General features: G+C 48.1%; 1 protein-coding gene and 1 pseudogene across 3 annotated transcripts in view; both read left to right on the forward strand.

Moving 5' to 3' along the window:
- Positions 1–17,134, forward strand: part of LOC102995391 (tripartite motif-containing protein 26) — a 24,723-nt gene extending 7,589 nt beyond the window's left edge. For 2 of the 3 annotated variants that reach the window (XM_028478927.2, XM_007117221.4), the window contains 7 exons: positions 5,392–5,879; positions 6,044–6,139; positions 7,452–7,682; positions 11,972–11,994; positions 12,486–12,601; positions 12,843–12,875; positions 13,392–17,058. In XM_028478927.2, coding sequence (XP_028334728.1) covers positions 5,442–5,879; positions 6,044–6,139; positions 7,452–7,682; positions 11,972–11,994; positions 12,486–12,601; positions 12,843–12,875; positions 13,392–14,077 — 1,623 coding nt within the window. In that variant the 5' untranslated portion in view covers positions 5,392–5,441 and the 3' untranslated portion in view covers positions 14,078–17,058. Of the gene's footprint in view, positions 1–5,391; positions 5,880–6,043; positions 6,140–7,451; positions 7,683–11,971; positions 11,995–12,485; positions 12,602–12,842; positions 12,876–13,391 lie in introns of all 3 variants that reach the window. The other variant, XM_028478929.2, reaches the window with a different exon arrangement.
- A 2,068-nt stretch (positions 17,135–19,202) lies between these two features.
- Positions 19,203–21,042, forward strand: LOC102997051 (ras-related protein Rab-9A-like; annotated as a pseudogene).
- The last annotated feature ends 1,981 nt before the right edge of the window (positions 21,043–23,023 follow it).

Here is a 23,023-nt window from a genome sequence, read left to right on the forward strand (position 1 = left end):
GGGAAGATCCCACATGCCGCGGAGCGGCTGGGCCCGTGAGCCATGGCCGCTGAGCCTGTGCATCCGGAGCCTGTGCTCCGCAACGGGAGAGGCCATAACAGAGGAAGGCCCGCATACCACAAAAAAAAAAAAAAAAAAAAAGAAACAGGGGTCTAGAGTTAGATCCTTTCCCTCTGGAACTGGACCAGGGCAGGGGTGGGTGAGGAGTGTAAGTACCTGTCCCTTACAGGGTGTGGGCATTCGCAGCGATGCTTCCCTCAGCTAGTTTTTTTTTTTTTTTTTTAAGCTGAATCAAACTGTTTATTAAAATTACACATAATACATCATAATCAAGTAGGGTTTATTCCTAAATAAAGATGGCTTATAAGAAAATATTTTAACACAATTCATCACATTAATGAATTTTTAAAAACACGTGACTATATAAAGAAGAAAAAATCATGTATCAAGTTATATATATATATACGTATGTATATATATATATATATATATATATATATATATAATTCTCTAAATAGTAGGAATAGAAGTTTCTTTTCATAACTTGATAAAGTCTATCTACCAGAATTCTAACCATGAAAAGAGAAACCTCAGCTAGTTTTTACAAGTCACAGTGGTTCTTGCAGCCAACACTTGTGCACGGCATCCACATCCTGAAATGTGTGCCAGAAATTACGTGGTGTCACCTCAGCCAGTCTGTTGACATATGTAGAGTAGGTATTTAGGAGATGCGGAGAGCTGTAGGGGACAGGTGGATTGTGGGGCAAGGGGAACTCAAAAAGGTCGGGAGTGTCTCCAGTTCTGCCTGGTTCTGTGGAATTGAAACCAGCTTCTGGTTTATTGAAAGGACAGAAGACCTATCCACCCCAGAGCAGGGGTGAGTGACCTCTGGTAAAAGGTAATCCATGAAACGACTTCCTCGGGTTTCAGAATTCTCATTTGGGTAAAGGAAGTAGGGTGGACCATGTCGTTGTGAAGACTTTTTCTGGCTCTGGCTTTCTGTGGTTTCTGTCCACCCGAGAGCCAGGAATGGAGAGGAGTGTGATAGTTTTGCCCCTTATTGTGAAAACCTGTCGAGATCATCAGCATATGCTAAAGGCAAAAATGATAGAAAAGGCAGAATCACAGGGGAGCGTGGTAAGTTGGGGAGGGGTTTTGGAGAGGGTCAGTTTTGCGTCGGCTCGAAAGGGTTGGCTGTGCGGTGTGAGCCCAGGTCCACCCGCATCTCATACAGGAGCCCTGCTGCCTGTCGAATCTGAGGCAAGGGTGCTTTCACTCAGCGTCAGCAGTAATACATGCCCCTTTACTTTTGTCAGCGCTCTCCAGTTGACAAAGCCCGTGCATTGAGATGACCTCATCCGAGCTTCCTGACAAAGGAGCTGGTATTAGGCCCCGTTTTACAGTTCGCCTGGGCAGAGAAGAGAGTGTAATAGATTGGGCTGAGGCATCAGCACCAGACACTGCTTCCTAGCCACGTGCTCTTGGGCAAGTTGCTTCCCTCCCTGAGCCTCAGTTTCCTCAGAAGAGTATCCTGAGCATTAAATAACATAAGATGTGTAAATGGCCGGTAAGGTGGGTCCTACAGAAATGCTGTCACCAAGAAGTTGTTAGTCGCTGGGCTGTTGGGTTAGAGCCCTAACTTGAACCTGGTTTCAACCCACAGATTTACACCTCGAGTCTTACACATAGTCAGCAATGCCAGAGTAAGCCATCTTCAATATTTGTTATATATTCAGGATGGAGCCTATATAACCAAGCAATGGGATTGAACATAGGACTGTACTGTGTTTCATTTGTTAGTTTCAGCAGACTCTCAAACAAATGCATGTGCAATTAACATTGCCTTCGTTCCTCTGAATCCATTCATTTGTTCAGCACCTATGTATTGAGCTTCTGCAAGTGTTGGGCACGATCATCTCTCTATTAGAGATTTTCAGCATCTTTGGTAGTTACAGACTCTTGCATAGATTCTTTTAAGAAGGATGGAAAACTCTAGCCCCTCTCCTCAGAAAATTTTTCTGACTTTTTATTTTGTTTTGTTGAACCATTTAAAAGTAAGTTGTAGTCATACAGTCCTAAATACTGCAGCATGTGTTGCCTGAAAATATGTACATGCTCATACATAACTTCAATAAATGCTATTAAAAAATCAATAATAATTTCTTAATATGATCCAATACCTAGTCTTTTGTCAAATTTCCTCTAATTGTCCCCAAACTGTTTTTAATAGCTTTTTTAAAAAACCAGGATCCAATCAAAGTATTTGAGTTTGATTGTCATTTCTCTTTAGTCTTTTCAAATCAAGAACAATCCTGTTTTATTTTTCATGACTGACTTTTTAAAAGTCCAGGCCAGTTGTCTTCTGGAATATCTCCTATTCTGGATTTATCTGTCTCCTGATGATGGGCTTTAACTCATTCTTCTAACCCTCATATTTTCTATAAACTGGAAGGTAGGTTGAAAGACTTGATTGGATTCATTCACATCAAACTTTTTTAAATTTTCTATTTTTGGCTGCATTGGGTCTTTGTTGCTATACGTGGGCTTTCTCTAGTTGCGGCGAGCAGGGGCTTCTCTTCGTTGCGGTGCGCGGGCCTCTCATTATGGTGGCTTCTTGTTGCAGAGCACAGGCTCTAGGCTTCAGTAGTTGTGGCACGTGGGCTCAGTAGTTGCAGTGTGCGGGCTCTGGGGTACACAGGCTTCAGTAGTTGTGGTGCACGGGCTCAGTGGTTGTGGTGCGTGGGCTTACTTGCTCTGTGGCATGTGGGATCTTCCCGGACCAGGGATCGAACCTGTGTCCCCTGCACTGGCAGGCAGATTCTTAACCACTCTGCCACCGGGAAAGTCCCACCTCAAACATTTTTGGCACGACTACTTCAAAGGTGACATTGTGCAATTCATATGGCGCCACATTGGGAACCTTATGCCAGAAACACTTGTCCCTCTATTAGTGATGCTGGATTTGGTCACTGACTAAGGCCATCACCAGATCTCTCCCTTATCAAGGTACATTAGGGAGTAACCCACTGGGTGGTACTTAGTACCATGGGACTGTCCTGTCCCCTAGCACGTCATGGTTTTAGTATCTGATGAAGATCCTCGTCTTATACAATGGAGCTTGCAAGATGGTGTTTTTCTAGTTCTATCATCCCTCCTACACTTACTCACCAGCATTCTTCTGTAATCCCTGGACAGGTCTTTCATCTAGTACATTAGTGACCATTTTCATACAGTGTTGGGGGTTTAAAGATCTGTGAAAGTCCAGCATGGAGCCTGGGTTAAGAACTCCTGCTCCAAGTGATGAGGGCGCCTGATTGTGTCAGGTTTTGTGTGGACGGGGAGCTGTAGCTGAGCTCTTCATAGTCCTTTTATTCATCTGGTCATTTGCAACAGAATTAAATTCCCAGCCCCGAAGATAAACACATGCCATCCCCCTACAACAATAAAAGAAACAAATAACCTTAGCCTTTGAACTTCCAAGCCCCTCAGCAAAGTGAGTTGGTGAAGGGCTCCAGCACCCACAGGAATCACCAGCACCAGGAGCCTTTCCTGTGTTCCACCTCCAAGTTGCTGGGTCAGGCTCGCTTCCTCAACAGACAAACCAGGGAGTTGACCAGGCAATTCCTAGGATTTTTACTACCCTTATTAACATTCTAAAAACTTTATTACCTTCATTTACCAGTTAAATTCCTTAATTCTTTCATTTGAGCTTTGTAGGTACAGGTCTTTTCCACACTCTTAAAGTCCCACATCTCTAAATCCATTGGAGCTTCCAGTTGGAGTTCATTGTCAGCAGTAAAATAATCCCTTACATTTGTACAGTACTTTCACTTTATAAAGCACTTTTTATGTATTGCTGCGTTAGATCCTCAAGAAGTAGACTTTGTATTCCTGTGTCGTTTTCTCTTTGGGGCTTTATTTCTAGCTCATTCATGTCACTACAGTGAAAGACCTTGAAGGCCACTGAACTCTGCTGTAATGGACTTTCATGTACATAGTCAGTAATCGGATCGATTTGCCTGTGGTTCCAAGGGCTTCATTCCAGCCTCGCAGTTACCTGCGCGCCCTGTCTGCTGGCTGTCTTCCCAGCGACTGCTTATTGCCTCCCGTGGGTCCTTCTGTGGGTCTGCGGCAGAGCAGATTCCCCAGTTTGCCCCACGAGTCTCTCGTTTGCTTTAACTCTGGAGCTCGTGTGTCACTGTGGCGGTTCATCCTCACTTTAAATTTCCACTCTTGCTCTACTTGTGCTTTGAACACTCACTGGATTTGGGAACCGCAGGTTCTGGGTTCTCTCCTAGATTCCCCCTCTATACTGCGCTTATGCTTAGTATTTTCAACATAATTCTTTTACTCAACCCACTTAGAAACCCTTGAAGGTAAGTATCACTCTCCCCATTTTACGGATGGATAAACTGAGGCTCAGAGTACTTAAATGAGTTCTCTCTTGTCACACAGTGTCAGGGGCAGGAGGAAGCTGTTGGGTTAGGTGTGCTGAGGCTCCTAACCTCAGACAGGAAGTGGTCCAGGGCTGCAGAGGTAAACAGGACTAAAGTCCTCTCTGTGCTCAGCTTCTGTGCTCCCTCTTACGGCCAAGCCCTCATCAGCACATCACGGTCGCAAGCCACCTGAGGCTTCCTCCCACGTTGGTCTCAGTCACCCTTGTTAGCAGTAGAGCAGCCAGGCCAGCTGCACAGGGAGGCACAGCGGAGAGCGAGTCTGGTGTGGTCAGGCTGTGCTCTGCCGGCAGGCTGAATCTGGGCAGACACCTGCTTTCTGGGGGAAGTGAACCCAGCCAAAACTTCAGCACAGCCCAAGGAAACATCTATAAAGGAGGACACCAGAACTCAGACTCTTGACGCTTCTTGAGTCTTGCTAAAGAACCTCAGTGCGCTTAGTCCTTGATACCTGAGATCTACAGGGAAGACAGAGGAGTCTCCTGACTCTGTCAGGGCCCCCCATGAACACTTGTGCAGCCCATGCACTGCAGAAGTGAGGCAGCACTGTACACATAATAGACATTGTAGATTTGTATATTATGACAGTTTTTCAGCAGGTAGTTATCTGGTGCCTTGTTCTATCAAAATTGGTATATTAGAGCAATTTCCCAACAGATGGAAGGAAAGGGTCTTGAGGTAGGAGTGCTTTCCCAACAGTGTGGCATGGGCTGGTGGCAGCTACCCTCTCTGGGCCTCAGTTTCCTCATCTATAAAATGAGGGCGTTGGACTTGAGGATCGGTAAGGTCCTTTCGCTCTGATTCTGTGTGAGCCTCGTAGGAGCTGCTAAGTATCTATTGATTGACTGATCGATCGCTGGGGCTGGCAGCTTTGTGCAAGGCTGCCATTTCTGCCCCTCTGCTGTGCCTGCTCTTGACTCCGTGTCTGGTCTCCAAGGAGGAGACGTCCCCACCAGTGAACAGGGACCCCTCTGAGCTCAGGACACCATGGCTGCGTTGGCACCACTGCGGAGCCTGGAAGAGGAGGTGACCTGCTCCATCTGCCTCGATTACCTGCGGGACCCGGTGACCATTGACTGTGGCCACGTCTTCTGCCGCAGCTGTACCACCGACATCCGCCCCGCATCAGGGGGCCGCCCTGTCTGCCCCCTGTGTAAGAAGCCTTTTAAGAAGGAGAATATCAGGCCAGTGTGGCAGCTGGCCAGCCTGGTGGAGAACATCGAGCGGCTGAAGGTGGACAAGGGCCGGCAGCCGGGGGACGCGGCCCGGGAGCAGCAGGACACGAGGCTGTGCGAGCGGCACCAGGAGAAGCTGCACTACTACTGCGAGGACGATGGCAAGCTGCTGTGTGTCATGTGCCGGGAGTCCCGGGAGCACAGGCCCCACTCGGCTGTCCTCGTGGAGAAGGCGGCCCAGCCCCACAGGGTAAGCCCTCCTCACCCCCGCAGGGAGGGATGCTCTGCTTGGCACCCACCCGGAGGCGAGGCCTGGCGCAGACCCCTCAGAAGGCTTCTCGCTGGCCGAGGACTCAGCCCGAGTCCTCCCTCCTGCCTCAGCCCAGAGCATCCCCACTGCTTGTCTTTCTACAGGAAAAAATCCTGAACCACCTGAGTACCCTAAGGAGAGACAGAGACAAAATTCAGGGCTTTCAGGCCAAGGGAGAAGCTGATATCCTGGCTGTGCTGGTAAGTGAGGCTGTTGAGGGAAAGCTCTGAGGCAGGCACTTGGCATGCGGAGCAGGAGCTCTTGAGCTTGTAGAGACACAGCCGGCAGGCAGCCGGCTCCCTGGGAGAGGGAGCCCCGACCGGACTGACGGCCGGGAAGCCTGGCTTGTAGCCCAAGCCCTGCCTGTCTGAGCTCTGTGGCTTTGGCCTGCTTCCTCGTCTCACAAGTGACTGGGTTGCCTGGATGTCAGCTAAGGTCCTTCTCCTTCTGTGACTCACCTCAGCTGCAGGGCGTGTCTGCTCAGCAGAGCCAGAGTGTAGGGAACTGAGGAAGGCCTGGCTTCGTTCTTCCTTTCAGAGAGAGGGAGAAAGACATGGTTCCTGAGAGTGAGGGGAGCAGGGGGTTTGGAAGGAGGGGGCTGGCTCCAGGACGAGAGCTGAGAGGGGTGGGCTAGGCAAGGCCCGACAGCTCTGAAGGCGCTGTGTCCAGCGAGTCCTGCGCCTGTGGTTGCCAGTAGTTAGGAAACAGGCAGCACGTTGTGTGCTTGATGAGAGATGGGATCAGAGGGAAAAAACTGATAAGAGGTTCCAGTTTTCTGGGGGAAAGTCTGTTGGGGAAGTGAGCATTGGAGGGTGGAGGGACGCTGGGGCCAGTCCCGGCGGTGAGCAGTTAGGCCCTGGGAGAGGGACAGAGTGAAGCAGGAGACGGCCCAATCCAAGGAGTGCCTCCAGGTGCTCAGTGTGCGAGGATGCTGACCAGATCCCAGCCTGGACTCGGCAGGGAGACTTGGGGGCAAGAAAGGACATGGTCCCTGAGCTTAGACATTCCACGGTTTCACTGAGGGAAGAGGATATAGTCCTACATGGCAGGGATGGGGTACACACAGATATTTTACACATAATGGGGAGGATGCTGAAGAGAGGATTGGTCAGGCTTGGATAAAATTAATCAAGGAAAACTTCCTGGAAGAGGCAGCACACGGCGATGGGTGTCCAGGAGGGAAAAATGTGTTTGCTCATAATGTTCCTCACAGGGCCCCAGAACATACTGGTTTACCTAGAACAGATAATGGCAGGCAGTCAGGGTTCCAATCCCATGGTGTCTGTGGGAACTGACCTGACTGACTTACCGTGTCTTCTTTGAGGAAAGGAGGTTGCCACAGGAGAGCTCTAAAGCCCCTTCCAGCCCAAACACTGTAGAATTCATGAATGGGGTCAGCGAGGGGCACGAGAGGCAAAGAGCCAGCCTGTGCACCCCTACACCAGATCCTGGAGGGATCTTCTACCCCGGGGCGGAGGTGTCACCCCCTTCTCCCCCTTCCCACCCCTGCAGAAGAAGCTCCAGGACCAGAGGCAGTGCATCGTGGCTGAGTTTGAGCAGGGCCACCAGTTCCTGAGGGAGCGGGAACAGCGCCTGCTGGACCAGCTGGCGAAGCTGGAGCAGGAGCTCACAGAGGGCAGGGAGAAGTACAAGACCAGGGGCGTCGGGGAGCTTGCCCGGCTGGCGCTGGTCATCTCCGAGCTGGAGGGCAAGGCACAGCAGCCGGCTGCAGAGCTTATGCAGGTGAGAGACCTCCCTGGGGCAGGGAGCCGGGAGACCAGGACAGCAGGTCTTGGCCCTGCCACTCACTTACAGGACGTCTGGAGAGTCACCTCTTCTCGGGGCCTCAGTTTTCTCATCTGAAGCATGGAGATGATAATCTTTATCCCCACCACTTATTGCAATGATTGCATGAGCATAAAATAACTGGCATGTTGTCACTTCAAAAAGTAAATTTTCTACATGAAAGAGTTTAAAATTTTGAAAGTGTTGTAGAAATGGAAGAGAAGGTTATTAGTATGTTATTAGTATTTTCGTTACTGTCCTCCATGCTCATCACTACCGTCACGAGCCTGTCTTTATCAAGTCATTGGCAGACAGCGGTCCAGGGGAAGCTGTTTATGGTTCTGGAGATGCAGAAGCCTGTGGGGTCAGGGGTCGCTGAGGGAGGGCTGAGCACGGGTTCTGTCAAGAACCCAGAGGGTATGGAGGAGATGGGTAGCTGGGGAAGGGAGACTTCTCGAAGGCAGAGGTTTTCTCTGGGACTGTGGAATCAGCCTCAGAGAATAAGGTGGAGAGCGGGCAGGGTGCCTCCGGAACACCTCCCGGAAGAGGCAGCTTTGGCGCCGAGAAAGGGAGGGTCATGGATTGGAGAAAAGGCTGCCACGTTGAAATGACACCACAGCGCCTTCCACCCCAAGCCTCTCAGAGGAGTCACACTGCCTTAAACAGGGCTCAGCGGCCTTTGGAGGGAGCATGCTCGACCTTTCTGCCCTTGCAGGCCAGGAGAAGGCCTGTGTGAGGAGCTCCTCCACTTGCATGGTGGGGCTGCTGGCCGGCAGCGGAACCGCCCAGGACCTCCTCTAGGGAAGTGCTGTCCCTGGCCAGTGGCAGGGCGAGTCAGAGGCGGGGTGCTGGGGAGAGATGGCGAGTCCGCCGGGTACACGGGCCGGCACAGGCAGCCTCTGCCTGCCTCTCCATCACTGTGAATTCTGACTCATGCCTCGGGACTGGCGGGGACGTAGAACTCTTCCGGTCGAGCCCCCACTGATGAAGTCCCTGACGACCAGAGAGAGGAAAAGTTTGTCCCAGGCCGTGGGGCAGGTCAGGAATCACGTCAGAGCTCCAGCTCGGGTGTCCTGACTCACAGGCCTCTGGCCTCTTGCTCTTCTTTTCTCTCACTTTGTCCGGAATGTCTCTCTGGTTCCTTCCTTTCCTCCAGAAGTCATTCTGTTCCCTAGAAGTTCTCTCTCCGACTCTGACTGGGTCACTTGCTGCCTCTCCACCCCCTCCCCCCTCTCCAGGGGTGCGCATCCTTCCTTTCCCCACAGCCGCTGCCACCGTGTGGATGTGTACTTGTTGTGGAACAGAGGGGGGACATAGCTGGGGTACTGGGGGGGCTGAGATCCAGCCGTGTCTGCCTGGCGGGCAGCCTCTCCGCGGTCTGCCCAGAAGAGCTTGTGGGCCAGCAGAGGCCCAGCCTTCAGTGCCTCTGAGACCACTCGGATTGAAGACATCCCTGGGGCCAGGTGGGAGGAGGGAAAGGAGAGAAGGTGGGTGTCTGCTGAAAGTCAGTAAAGGAAATGTTGGTGCTGGTGGGTTTTGTCTGTGTGTTTTGTTTGGGTTCGCTTTTGCTGCACGGGAACTGGACCGCTCACTCCTGAACTGTCATTAGTATTTTACCAGAGATTAGTTGATTGTCAACGGAGAGTAAAGATGAGGGCCTACTAAGATAGGGGCCCTGATGCAAAAGTCTGAGAGAGGTGAGAGAGAGAAGCAACAGGACGAGAGATAAAAACAGGGAATTCCCTGGTGGTCCAGTGGTTGGGACTTGGGGCTCTCACTGCCTAGGGCCCGGGTTCGATCCCTGGTTGGGGAACTAAAAATCCCACAAGACATGCGGTGTGGCAAAAAAAAAAAAAAAAAAAAAGACAAAGAGAAACAGAGGCCTTTTGACAGAGGCGATAGAAAAGGAAAGATCTCTGGACTGGGACTATCGGGAAGACAATAAAGGGAACTAGGGGATAGGAGAGCCCCTCTGGAGGGAATTATGAAGCCCCCCTGGTTCAGCCCCGGGCACGCCTTGCAGGGTCTGGTGGCAGGTCGTACCTCTGCCTGTTCCACTGTCGGTCGCCATCCACACCCATGAAGAACCTTAGGGTTCTTAATACCCAGCATTGCTGTGATTCCTGCCCCAGCCTCTCTGCTCTGACTGCCTCTTTCACCACAGCCCCAGGAGTCTGGGGGGTGAGAGGCCCTCCAGGAGCCTTGGGCAGGTTGCGTCCCTCTGGAGGCCCAGTGTGTGAGGCTGCAGGTTGCCTCGGGACTCCCCAGTCTCCCCTTCTGCGTCCTTTGAGAGAAGGGTTCCTGCACTGGTGCTCCGGGTCCCACCCTCTGGGCCACTCACAACCTTCAGCCCTTAGATGGGCCTCATTCTCTCTCCGTTCTAGCAGCTCCTGTGTCACAAAATATGCCCTCTTGGCTCCCTAACCGCACCCACCTACTGCCCATTTATTTGCCTTTTTATGTCACGTATCCCAGCAGAGCTGTTGGCATACACTGTCTCAAGGTTTGTCCCCCCCGTCCTCTGAAGCTGGCTTGGACTTACTTGTTTTGAGGGACAGAGTAGAAGGATTTGCCAGCAACTCACAACCAGTCTCTGGTCAGTTGCTTCACGGTGGGGGCGAGGTGTAGCTCTGACCTCTTGGATGGCCTCCCCTCCAGCAAAACCCCAAGTTGTTCCCGAGACTTGCTGAAACAGTCCGCAGCAGCCACAGTTTGGCGATCCCATTTGTTTCCCAAATCCCACTCTCAAAGAGGTCACTCTGCCCCCACCCTTACCCAGTCCCCCTCCACGCTACTGTCTTCTTCCTATAGCACCTATCACTTAATAGCATCATATAATGGATTTGTTACGTTGATTCTTTGCTCTCTGCTTCCCACTGCTAGGGATTTGTGTGTGTGTGTGTGTCTCTCTCTCTCTCTCTTTTTTTTTTTTTCCTGCTCTGTCTCAGGCTTCTAGAGTGGTGTCTGACACGTAAGCACTTAAAATTTATGGGATGAGTAAAAGGAAGGCAAAAATTACTATAGAGTATTATGGAGGATTGAGACTTATAAAAGAGAAATAACCAGCATCTCGCAAGAACCTCCTCCCCATTCTACCCCCTCCTGTCACTCAGATAGCACCATCCTCCCTCCTGTGCAAGCTGTGGCCTGTCCTTGATTATCTTTTACCAGTATGCCCAGTCTGTCTCAAAAATGCCTAGATTGTGCTGCTTCCCTGGCTCCACTGTACTGCCCTAGTCAGGGCATCGTTATCTCTTGCCAGGTCCATAAACAGCCTCCAGACTGCCCCCTGTTGTTGGCATTGCCTCTCCATTCCGTACAGGATGGCCAAGTGATTGATCACTTGGGATTTTGGCTAGCGACTATATCAAACAAGTTATTTCCCTCCCAGAAACAGTTCAGACACGAGGGGTCTAGAGCTGTCAGGGCAGCTGTCCATGAGGTCATCCAGAAAGCTGGTTACTTCCATCTGGTTGTTTCACTAACCTCAAGGGACGTTGTCCTCAGCTGTTTTGTCAAAGTTGGGCTCACCATCATATCCAAAATTGAGCCAAGGAAAAAGAGGAAGTAGAATGGAATTTCTTTTTTTAAAGGATGTGACCCCAAAATTATAGTCATTGCTTCCTTTTGCATCCCATTGGCTGGAGATTAGTCACATGACCAAACCTGGTTACAAGGGAATCTGGGAAGTGTAGTTTTCTGTTGGGTGGCCCTCTGCCCAGCTATTACTCCACAGGTTCTATTACTAAAAGGAAGAAGGGAAGAATAGATCCTGGAGGATACTTAGCAGTCTCAGCCACTTAAAAGCAGATCATATACATCACTCCCCTACTTGAAACACTTTGGTGGCTTTCTACTGAACATAGAACAAAATTTGAACTCCTTGCTATGCCTGTCCAGCCCTGCATGATGTGGCCCCTGCCCCCTTTGCCAAGCCCTTTCCCACCTTGCTTTCCTCCCATTCTTCACCTGGCCAGTACTGAGTTCTTCAAATCTCAGCACAAGTGTCATCCTCAGAGAAGCTGGCCTGTCATCCCCTTCTCCTACTGCCCCCCCCCATTTGCTCTGTCATTGTGATTATTTTGTTTGTTTTTGTTTTATCCATTGCTGCCACTAGAATGTCTTTTCTATAAGGAAGAACCACATTTGTTTTGTTCACTGATGTGTCCCGGTCTCTAATAGTGTTGGTACATATGAATGAAGTCTTCTTTGATTCACATTGACTCTTGTGCTTTCTTCCCTTCCAGGACACCAGAGACTTCTTAAACAGGTAAAAGAGTTTCCTTTCCATGGTGTACCTCATTCCCCTGTGCCTTTGTCCCCTCCCCTGTTCCTTGACCATGATCCATCTGAATTAATGGCTGTGTGATATGAGGCCAGAGGTTCCCACATTGCATGGTTCATCCTGATAACCTTCTCTCCTGGGAAGCAAGAACACGTCCTTGAGAACTGGTGGAGACTTGCTCTGCACCGGAGCAAGTTCTCTGTATAATCCCCACTCCTGTGTCCACTATCCTTGTCTGAGACTGGACAGGATGGTATGAGAACACATGTTGGTAGACAAAAGGGCTCTGAATGTTGAGTCTTCTGGTGGTTGTAAGTCTTGGCTCAGCCTTGGGCAGTTCACTTAGTACCTCTGAGGCCCTGTTTTTCCATTACCTGGGGATAATCATACCTTTCCCTCCCCCTTCATAAATTGTCATGAGGATTGAGAGAAATGTAGGAAGAGCTAAGTAGCAGGTTTGTCTGTCATCTTCTCAGGTATCCACGGAAGAAGTTCTGGATTGGGAAACCCATTGCTCGTGTGGTTAAAAAAAGGACAGGAGAATTCTCAGATAGACTTCTGTCTCTGCAGCGGAGCCTGAGAGAATTCCAAGGTAGGGGTTGGGGAGGGCCTTGGGGTGGGAGTCAGGAGCTGGGGCGCCGCTTTGAGAAGAGGGTACCTGGCTCCTTCGTGTCGGATTCTCTGACCTCATTCCTCTGAGGTCTCCTGGTTGTTTTTCCCTTCTTGGGATCTCAGGGATGGAGCCTTGTCACGGAATTAATACTGACCAAGTGAGAAACAGGTTCATAGGTTTGCTGGGCTTGAGGGTCATTGCTCTCCTTTTTTCTCCCCAGGGAAGCTGCTGAGAGACTTAGAATATAAGACAGGTGAGTATCCAAAGGGTGGTTCCTAGATTTGCCTCAGATAAAGAATACTCTCCCCACAGAATCCTGCCTCCAGGTGGCCCGTTCTCTTGTACAGCAGGGAGAGTTTTCCCAGCTGCACTTCTGAAGTCCCCACCTTGCATTTTCTGACTATTCTGCTACCCTTCGTCTGCAGTAGAGCCCTCCACTGGAGCCTCTGACCCTTCCTGCCCATGTTTGCTTATTCTGTCCTCAGAGGTCCTGCCGCCAGTCCTTTTCCCTGTGACCGAGTTCCTTCTCATCTGCCCTGTCACGTGGCTCCTGTATTCGGAGCTAACTCTCTGCCCCAGGCCCGGCTGCTGTGCTGCTTCTGTCCCTGCAGTCGGGCCGCGAGTCACATACCCTTGAGGGGCCTGTTCACGCTGCCACAGGTGTGGAGCGCACCCCTTGGATCGTGCAGTGTGGCAGCCCTGCTGTGGAGACGGGGGGGCCCCTCCTGGTCCGCCGGCAACACCGCTACTTCTTCCTTTGTCCCCACAGTGAGTGTCACCCTAGACCCACAGTCGGCCAGCGGGTACCTGCAGCTGTCGGAGGACTGGAAGTGTGTGACCTACAGCGGCCTGTACCAGAGCGCGTACCTGCACCCCCAGCAGTTTGACTGTGAGCCGGGGGTGCTGGGCAGTAAGGGCTTCACCTGGGGCAAGGTCTACTGGGAGGTGGAGGTGGAGAGGGAGGGCTGGTCCGAGGATGAAGAGGAGGGGGACGAGGAGGAAGAGGGGGAAGAGGAGGAGGAGGAAGAGGAGGCCGGCTATGGGGACGGATATGATGATTGGGAAACGGATGAGGACGAGGAATCGTTGGGGGATGAAGAGGAAGAAGAGGCGGAGGAGGAGGAGGAGGAAGTTCTGGAAAGCTGCATGGTGGGGGTGGCCAGAGACTCGGTGAAGAGGAAGGGCGACCTCTCCCTGCGGCCGGAGGACGGCGTGTGGGCGCTGCGCCTCTCCTCCGCGGGCATCTGGGCCAACACCAGCCCCGAGGCCGAACTCTTCCCGGCACTGCGGCCCCGGAGAGTGGGCATCGCCCTGGATTACGAAGGGGGCACCGTGACTTTCACCAACGCAGAGTCGCAAGAACTCATCTACACCTTCACTGCCACCTTCACCCGGCGCCTGCTCCCCTTCCTGTGGCTCAAGTGGCCGGGAACACGCCTCCTGCTGAGGCCCTGAGCCCCGACTCTCGCTCCCGGCCCCACACCCACCGATGCTTCACTGCTCTGGAGTTCCTGGGCTCTGACGGGAGAGGAGGTACCTGGCTGGAGCACCTGGAGCAGGCAAGGGGAGGGACCCGTGTCCGCTGCCGCTCCCTCCTTGTGGCTGTGGCCCCCTTGGGACCTCGCTCAGTGCTGTTCCATCCGTCCTGCCCTCGGGCTCCTCTCCCGCCTCCTGGGGTTCCCGTGCTGACTTCTGACCCTGAAGTCCACAGGGCTTCTCCCTCCCTCCTGCCCACTGCCTTTGACCCAGCTCTGCCCTCTCCTTGTTGAGTAAGAGGCGAGGCAGCACTTTCTTGCCCTGTGTGGCATCCCATGCCAGCTGTTCTTGGGAGAGACCAGCTGACTATTACACCCAAGGCCATTTTACTGCCCTCCAATCCCATGGCTTCTCCTTTGCCCAAATCCACTCTGCTGCCTACCTCCCCTGGCACTTTAAACATGCCTACTGCCACCCCATCGCGGAGTTAAACATACATGAAAATGTTGGAAATGAACTGAATGAAAATCCACTGAGGCTTCCCAGGCCGTTTAAGTCGCCTGGAGTGCGAGTGGAAAGCATCTCCTCATAAGGTCCAGAGCGGAGTCCATTCTTCTCTGAGACCAGGGCTGAGCATGTGAGGTTTCCATTACCCGGAGGTGGGACTCCCTGAAGCCATCTGTGGTCTGAGGGGAAGGATCTAGATATATGTGGCTTTGGGGTAACAGTTGTGATTGGTGATCAATGAATTATCTCTGGGTTGGTCCTCTTGAGGAGAGTTTTTAAAAGAATCCAAAATACCCTCCTCTTGGTCAGTTCATATGAAAGCACCAGGGCAAATATCCAGTCAAGCAAAAACTCCCCTGCCTTGGAAGCCTTGATCAGTTTTTGCAGCAGGGTATGTATTAAACTTCTGTCACTGGCTCTACTCAACATCCAGCTTCCATTTGTGCCAGGAGAGGAGAGGAGGGCAGCAGGCGTCCCCAGCAAGCCACCAGGTCTTCATATCAAGAGAGGGATCAAAGCGTATCCTCACTGCCCACGGGCCCAAACCAAGTCCCAGCCTCTGTCCAGGCTCCGCTAGTGCCCACAGTTTAGCACAAGCTCCTGCTCCAGCTAGATTACCTTGCAGCCTTTGTCCTTGCCCATTCCAGGCACTCTGCCAGTCCCCGGCTTAGCCAGTTTTAACTCCTCCCCTGCTCTAAGAGACTCTTCCCAGCCGCTGTGGATCTCGGGCATCTCTTAGCCACTACATTATCTGTAGTTGTACTCTTTGTATATATCACATGCTGCCTGAGTCACATGTACATCTGATTTCTGCCTCTAGTTTTGTAAGCTCCTTGAGGGTGGACACTGTATCTTATACTTCTCTTGTATTCTCCATGGCACCTAGTGCAGTGCTGGGCACAGAGTAGGTGCTCAATAAAAACTTGGTGGATGAACAGCCCGGATTCGTATATATTTTATTGTAACTCAGATATTACCGACCTTCACAGTCTATGGCTACAGAGAGGTTCCGTCGATAGCAGTAGCCCAGGGTTTTTCTACTGTGCCCCTTCTGGGTCCTTTAGAACTCTGCAACTTTGCTTGCACACATGCTGTCATTTGTGGAAGTCCCCAAATAAGAGCTCCCCATGGGACACAGATCAGCTAACGCCAAGGTTCCAGCTTGCTCTTCCCCTCCTGCAGTCGTGGCCCTGCGCTGAGATCCAGCACCTGTGGAGCATGGGGCTCCTGCGAGAAGGGTAATGTCCAGCACGGCACACCCACAGTCCTTCCCTGGAAAATAAGCAGTGCCCCAAAGGAAATATAACCTACAGAGATTCAATTCTGTCTCCTAACATTCAACTATCTCACTATTTTTTGTCTGTTCTTTTTGGTTTTTTAAAAAGTGCCATCTGAAAGGTAGAAGAGGGAGGATTACAGAAAGTACCTCTAATATTATACTACTGGCAAAGAGCATATTTCCTCCCTGTGCTCTCATTTGTGGACTCATTAATGTTTTCCCTCTTAAATTTATTTTTTCTTTCTAAATACAAATATATGAAATGTGTCGATTATTAGAAATAAGACATGCATAATTATAATGAAGTCTGAATTCACGTTTGAATCTTGAGAGACAATATTTATTAGCATAATCTGTTTTAAATTTTTTATTTTATGTTGGAGTATAGTTGATTCACAGTGTTGTGTTAGTCTCAGGTGTACAGCAAAGCGATTCAGTTATACATATACATATATCTATTCTTTTTCAGATTCCTTTCCTGTATAGGTTATTACAGAATATTGAGTAAGGTTTCCTGTGTTGTACAGTACGTCTTTGTTGCTTATCTATTTTATATATAGTAGTGTATATATTAATCCCAAACTCCTAATTTATCCCTCCCCGCCCCTTTCCCCTTCGATAACCATAAGGTTGTTTTTGAAGTCTGTGAGTCTCTTTCTGTTTTGTAAATAAGTTCATTTGTATCATCTTATTCCACACATAAGTGATATCATATGATGTTTGTCTTTCTGCATCTGATGACTAGCATATTCTTGAAAATTTAAATTTATTTTGTTGGTTGATGTGAACTGTCCCCTAAAATTATACACTACTAACCCTTTATTTGTGAAAGAATTTCATATTCTCAAAATGCCTTTTACCCTTTCTTGGAAAGAGTTTTTATACAACAGTGAGGAATTTTTGAAACTTTTAGGTGATTATTGTATAATTAAAATAGTTATTAAAATGGGAACATTTCCATTTGAACAAAGTATTAATGCATTCAGGTCATTGTTGCTTTAATGAGTTTTATGAGTGTCATACTCCTAAAATAAACTGTAGAAGATAAAAAGTGTCAGCGTAGAAGACCCTTGCAAAATAATAAAAATGTGTAATAATAAAAATGTATGATGCCATCCTAGTACAGAAAGTTGCCAGTAAGATTTATTCAACAGATTTAAAAAATTTTTTATATTCATATTTTTAAGTTGTTTTTTATGAGCTACACTTGCACATATGGTCAAATATATCTACAGTGCTTATTACAGATGAAAAAAGAACAGTGCCCTGCCCTATTCCTCTCCCCAGTCGCCTAGTTCATCCTTTTTTAGCAGACTATTTTGGTGTTCACCTTCATTTTTTGTAAATAACATGAGTTTGGGGCATTATCCTCTAATTTTACACTGTGGAGAAGGAAGATTTAGCTCTGTTCTCCCTGTTTCTCACCACACACACACACACACACACACACACACACACACACACACTCCCCACGCATTCCCATCCCTTCAATGTAGACCTAACATCAGGTAAGTATAGGGTTGGTCAAAAAGTTCGTTCAGTTTTAAGTAAAAATAAGACATTTTTCATTTTCACCAAGAACTTTCTTGAACAACGTATTCATTAACTGAACGAACTTTTTGGCCAACGCAGTACTTGAATATGTTCATTACCATGTGTATGTCCAAGCGATTTACACCATGAGGTAAACCATGATTACTTTTACTTCTCATACAGGTTTTCCTTCATATTTAAAAAATTTTTTTTCTTTTTAAAAAAAAAATTATTTTTGGCTGTGTTGGGTCTTCGTTGCTGCGCGGGCTTTCTCTAGTTGCGGCGAGCCGGGGGCTACTCTTTGTTGCGGTGCACGGGCTCCTCACTGCGGTGGCTTCTCTCGTTGCGGAGCACGGGCTCTAGGCGCGCGGGCTCAGTAGTTGTAAGACATGCATAATTATAATGAAGTCTTAATTCACGTTTGAATCTTGAGAGACAATATTTATTAGCATAATCTGTTTTAAATTTTTTATTTTATGTTGGAGTATAGTTGATTCACAGTGTTGTGTTAGTCTCAGGTGTACAGCAAAGCGATTCAGTTATACATATACATATATCTATTCTTTTTCAGATTCCTTTCCTGTATAGGTTATTACAGAATATTGAGTAAGGTTTCCTGTGTTGTACAGTACGTCTTTGTTGCTTATCTATTTTATATATAGTAGTGTATATATTAATCCCAAACTCCTAATTTATCCCTCCCCGCCCCTTTCCCCTTCGATAACCATAAGGTTGTTTTTGAAGTCTGTGAGTCTCTTTCTGTTTTGTAAATAAGTTCATTTGTATCATCTTATTCCACACATAAGTGATATCATATGATGTTTGTCTTTCTGCATCTGATGACTAGCATATTCTTGAAAATTTAAATTTATTTTGTTGGTTGATGTGAACTGTCCCCTAAAATTATACACTACTAACCCTTTATTTGTGAAAGAATTTCATATTCTCAAAATGCCTTTTACCCTTTCTTGGAAAGAGTTTTTATACAACAGTGAGGAATTTTTGAAACTTTTAGGTGATTATTGTATAATTAAAATAGTTATTAAAATGGGAACATTTCCATTTGAACAAAGTATTAATGCATTCAGGTCATTGTTGCTTTAATGAGTTTTATGAGTGTCATACTCCTAAAATAAACTGTAGAAGATAAAAAGTGTCAGCGTAGAAGACCCTTGCAAAATAATAAAAATGTGTAATAATAAAAATGTATGATGCCATCCTAGTACAGAAAGTTGCCAGTAAGATTTATTCAACAGATTTAAAAAATTTTTTATATTCATATTTTTAAGTTGTTTTTTATGAGCTACACTTGCACATATGGTCAAATATATCTACAGTGCTTATTACAGATGAAAAAAGAACAGTGCCCTGCCCTATTCCTCTCCCCAGTCGCCTAGTTCATCCTTTTTTAGCAGACTATTTTGGTGTTCACCTTCATTTTTTGTAAATAACATGAGTTTGGGGCATTATCCTCTAATTTTACACTGTGGAGAAGGAAGATTTAGCTCTGTTCTCCCTGTTTCTCACCACACACACACACACACACACACACACACACACACACACACACACTCCCCACGCATTCCCATCCCTTCAATGTAGACCTAACATCAGGTAAGTATAGGGTTGGTCAAAAAGTTCGTTCAGTTTTAAGTAAAAATAAGACATTTTTCATTTTCACCAAGAACTTTCTTGAACAACGTATTCATTAACTGAACGAACTTTTTGGCCAACGCAGTACTTGAATATGTTCATTACCATGTGTATGTCCAAGCGATTTACACCATGAGGTAAACCATGATTACTTTTACTTCTCATACAGGTTTTCCTTCATATTTAAAAAATTTTTTTTCTTTTTAAAAAAAAAATTATTTTTGGCTGTGTTGGGTCTTCGTTGCTGCGCGGGCTTTCTCTAGTTGCGGCGAGCCGGGGGCTACTCTTTGTTGCGGTGCACGGGCTCCTCACTGCGGTGGCTTCTCTCGTTGCGGAGCACGGGCTCTAGGCGCGCGGGCTCAGTAGTTGTGGCGCACGGGCTTAGCTGCTCCGCAGCATGTGGGATCTTCCCAGACCAGGGCTCAAACCCGTGTGCCCTGCATTGGCAGGGGGATTCTTAACCACTGGGCCACCAGGGAAGTCCCTTCCTTCATATTTTGATGTCTGAAATAAAAATTTGAGGTCTGATTACAATCCCCTGCATTGGCAGGGGGATTCTTAACCACTGGGCCACCAGGGAAGTCCCTTCCTTCATATTTTGATGTCTGAAATAAAAATTTGAGGTCTGAAAACAATCTTGTACACGCCTTGTCTTAATATGCCTCCAGTTAGCCACTGTTATCGTTGTTCTACGGACTTAATGCTTCCTCCTGCTTCTCACGTGTTCGTCAGTACCCCTTATGGCTGCCTCTTGCATCCCCGCACCTCCCCCCCACTTCCTCCTGGCTTTAACTTCCCTCTTCCCGAGAGGGAAATGTGAGATCTCTCAGCAGAGGTTTGTGGTAAACTGCCTTTTTTTTTCTCTGTGAATTTCATTTCCTCCTCATTCTGGAGCTAGAATTTAACTGAGAACGGAAATTTAGTTTAATGGCAATTCTTTCAGAAGTTCGAGGGTCAGCAGTGCCACCGACGCGTCCTGCCTGCCAGGTCCTTGACCGGAGTGGGGCTCCCAGGCTTCCTCCGTGTGACCGCGAGAAACTCCCTGCACTCCTATAATGAGCCCGGCACAGTGGTGAACCGCTTTCCCTGTTGTCCGTGTCCAGGTGAATCTTCCAGACAGTCCTAGAGATAATGATGTTTGAACTGAACAATTGAGGGTTCTGAAAAGTAATTCTCCTTAGAGATGGTGGAGTTGGAAGAGTTCTCTAATGAACAGATATGTGACTAATAAGTTTGATACCCAGCTCTTCCATACAATAGATGTGGAATTTTTAAGTAAAGATTTGGAGGTGGATGGACATTTTGTTACCATGCAGATTTGGGACACGTCCGGTCAAGAGTGATTCAGAAGCCTAAGGACGCCATTTTACAGAGGTTCTGACTGTTGCCTGCGTCGATGATTCTCAAAGCTTCCAGAACTTGAGTAACTGGAAAAAAGAATTCACATGCGGATGTGAAAGAGCCCAAAAGCTTTCCTTTTGTGATTTTGGGTAACAAGGTTGACATCAGAGAGCAGCAGGTGTCTGCAGAAGAAGCATAAGCCTGGTGCAGGGACAACGGCGACTATCCTTACTTTGCAACAAGTGCAAAAGATGCCACGAATGTCGCTGCGGCCTTTGAGGAAGCAGTTCAAAGAGTGCTTGCTCCCAAGGATAGGTCAGATCACTTGATGCAGACAGAGTCGGTGAGTCTGCATCGAAAGCCCAAGCCCAGCTCCTCTTGCTATTGAAGTTCGAGAGGTTGCCCGTGCGATCTAACCAGCTCACACACTTGCACAGATAAGCACAGGGTGGAGAAGAGAATTAGCGTTTGCAGCAATGGATCATGTACTCATGAAATTAAACTAACCATATTGCTGCCTTGTTGGTGGGAGAAGGGACACATCCGCTCACAGGAGAATCTACTTACTCAGTAATGGCACCTTACCTTTATAAATTGTTAACGGTTGTCTAATAATGTTTAAATATGCATGTTACAGAGCTAATAAATGAGATGACCAAGGCTTTATAATTAAAACAAAACACTTGAGTATTCTAGAAGTTACTGTTTTTTCCCCGGGAAAATGGAGAAGTGGGATAAAAACAATGGGAGCATCTTTTGTTACAATATTTGATCTTTTGTCCTCAGTTCCTGAAAATGCTTCAGAACCATAAAGGTGAAATGGGTGGCTTGTTATGAATAACAAGTGGCTTTATGTTAATGAGGTGACTTTTGGAAATCAACTAAGGATGGGGGCTGGTTGCCAGGGAAACCAACCAGGAAAAGGGGTGGAACTTTCAGTCTCTTCCCCTGATTTCCAGGCAGGGGAGAGGGCCTAGAGGTTGAATCAATCACCAATGGCCCGCGAGTTAATCAATTGTGCCTGTGTGATGAAGCCTCCATAAAAACCCAAAGGGGAGGGAGTTCAGAGAGCTTCCAGGTGGGGAACAAGAATGCTTCCATGTGCCACTGTGCTGGGCTCCAAACTCCACAAGAACAGAAGCCCCTTTGTCCGAGACCTCACCCTATGTATCTCTTCATCTGGATATTGATTCATACCCTTTAATATCCTTTGTAATAAATCAGTAATCTAGTGAGTGAGCAGATTTCCTGAGTTCTGTGAGCCACACTAAAACGTTGATTGAACCCAAGGATGGGGTCGTGGGAACCTCTGATTTATAGCCAGTGGGTCAGATGTACAGGTAACAACCTGGACTTGCAACTGGCCTCTGAAGTGGAGGATGGTCCTGTGGGACTGAATCCCTAACCTGTGGAATCTGATGCTATCTCCAGGTAGATAGTGTCAGAATTGAGGGCTTCCCTGGTGGCACAGCGGTTGAGAGTCCGCCTGCCGATGCAGGGGACACGGGTTCGTGCCCGGGTCCGGGAGGATCCCACATGCCGCGGAGCGGCTAGGCCCGTGAGCCATGGCCACTGAGCCTGCGCGTCCGGAGCCTTCGCTCCGCAACGGGAGAGGCCACAACAGTGAGAGGCCCGCTCACCACACACACAAAAAATAATAAGAAGAATTGAGCTGACTTGTAGGACATGGGGCTGGTGTCCAGAGAATTGCTGGTGATGTGGGGAAACCACCCCATCCCCCCGCTGCTGCCCCACATTGGAATTGGGTTCCAGAACCAGAGTACGTTGATAATCCATTTAAAACTCATAATAATCTGATAGAACAGGTTTTTGGTTTTTTTTTTTAATCTCTTTTTCACTTGAGGAGACTAAGATTCAGAGACATTGAGTAACTTACCAGGTACCTTGTCCACAACGATTGGCCCTGAGATGGCTATCTTATCAAGTGTCATCCAGACACACTGGCTAGTGACTTGCAATCTGGCACAAAAATCAGCACTGAGCCAATCAAAAGCCTTTCTCTGGAATTTGGAGTTGGAATAGCTACGGTAGGTTGTGAAGGGTGAGAGTTGTGATCTTGTGGTGGTGAAAAAGACCTTAAAAACATAAATCACAAAGTGAAAATTTATGAAATTTATTACAAAATTCGAGATTTTAACCTAATGAATAACATCATTATCAAAGTTAACAAATGAGTCGTATTTTCAAGTCTAAAATGAGCAGGTTAATGTCTAAACATGCAAGAAATTCCTGGAAGTCAACAAAAGGAAGATGGAAAACTGAATAATGGGTAAAAGACAGATAGAAAATTCCAGAAGATAATGCACCCTCACGGGAAGTCAGAAAAAGACAAAAATAAAACAGTAGTGAGAGATCACTTTACAGTCAGCAGGTTTCCAGAAATTAGCAAGTTTGATAGCACCTATTGTTGAGGTGAGGTGGGGTGTTACCGAGCCCAAGCTCCCGCTTGGACCCCCCACTACAGGCCAGGAGGCGAGGTGTTGCGGCAAAGAATACAACTATTCGGAAAGCCGGCAGACTGAAAAGATGGCAGACTAGTGTCTCTGAAAAAGCATCTTATCGGGGTCTGGATGCCAGTTTCTTTTACAGAA

This window comes from Physeter macrocephalus, chromosome 18 (genome assembly GCF_002837175.3).
Source record: "Physeter macrocephalus isolate SW-GA chromosome 18, ASM283717v5, whole genome shotgun sequence".
In the NCBI taxonomy this organism is placed as follows: domain Eukaryota; kingdom Metazoa; phylum Chordata; class Mammalia; order Artiodactyla; family Physeteridae; genus Physeter; species Physeter macrocephalus.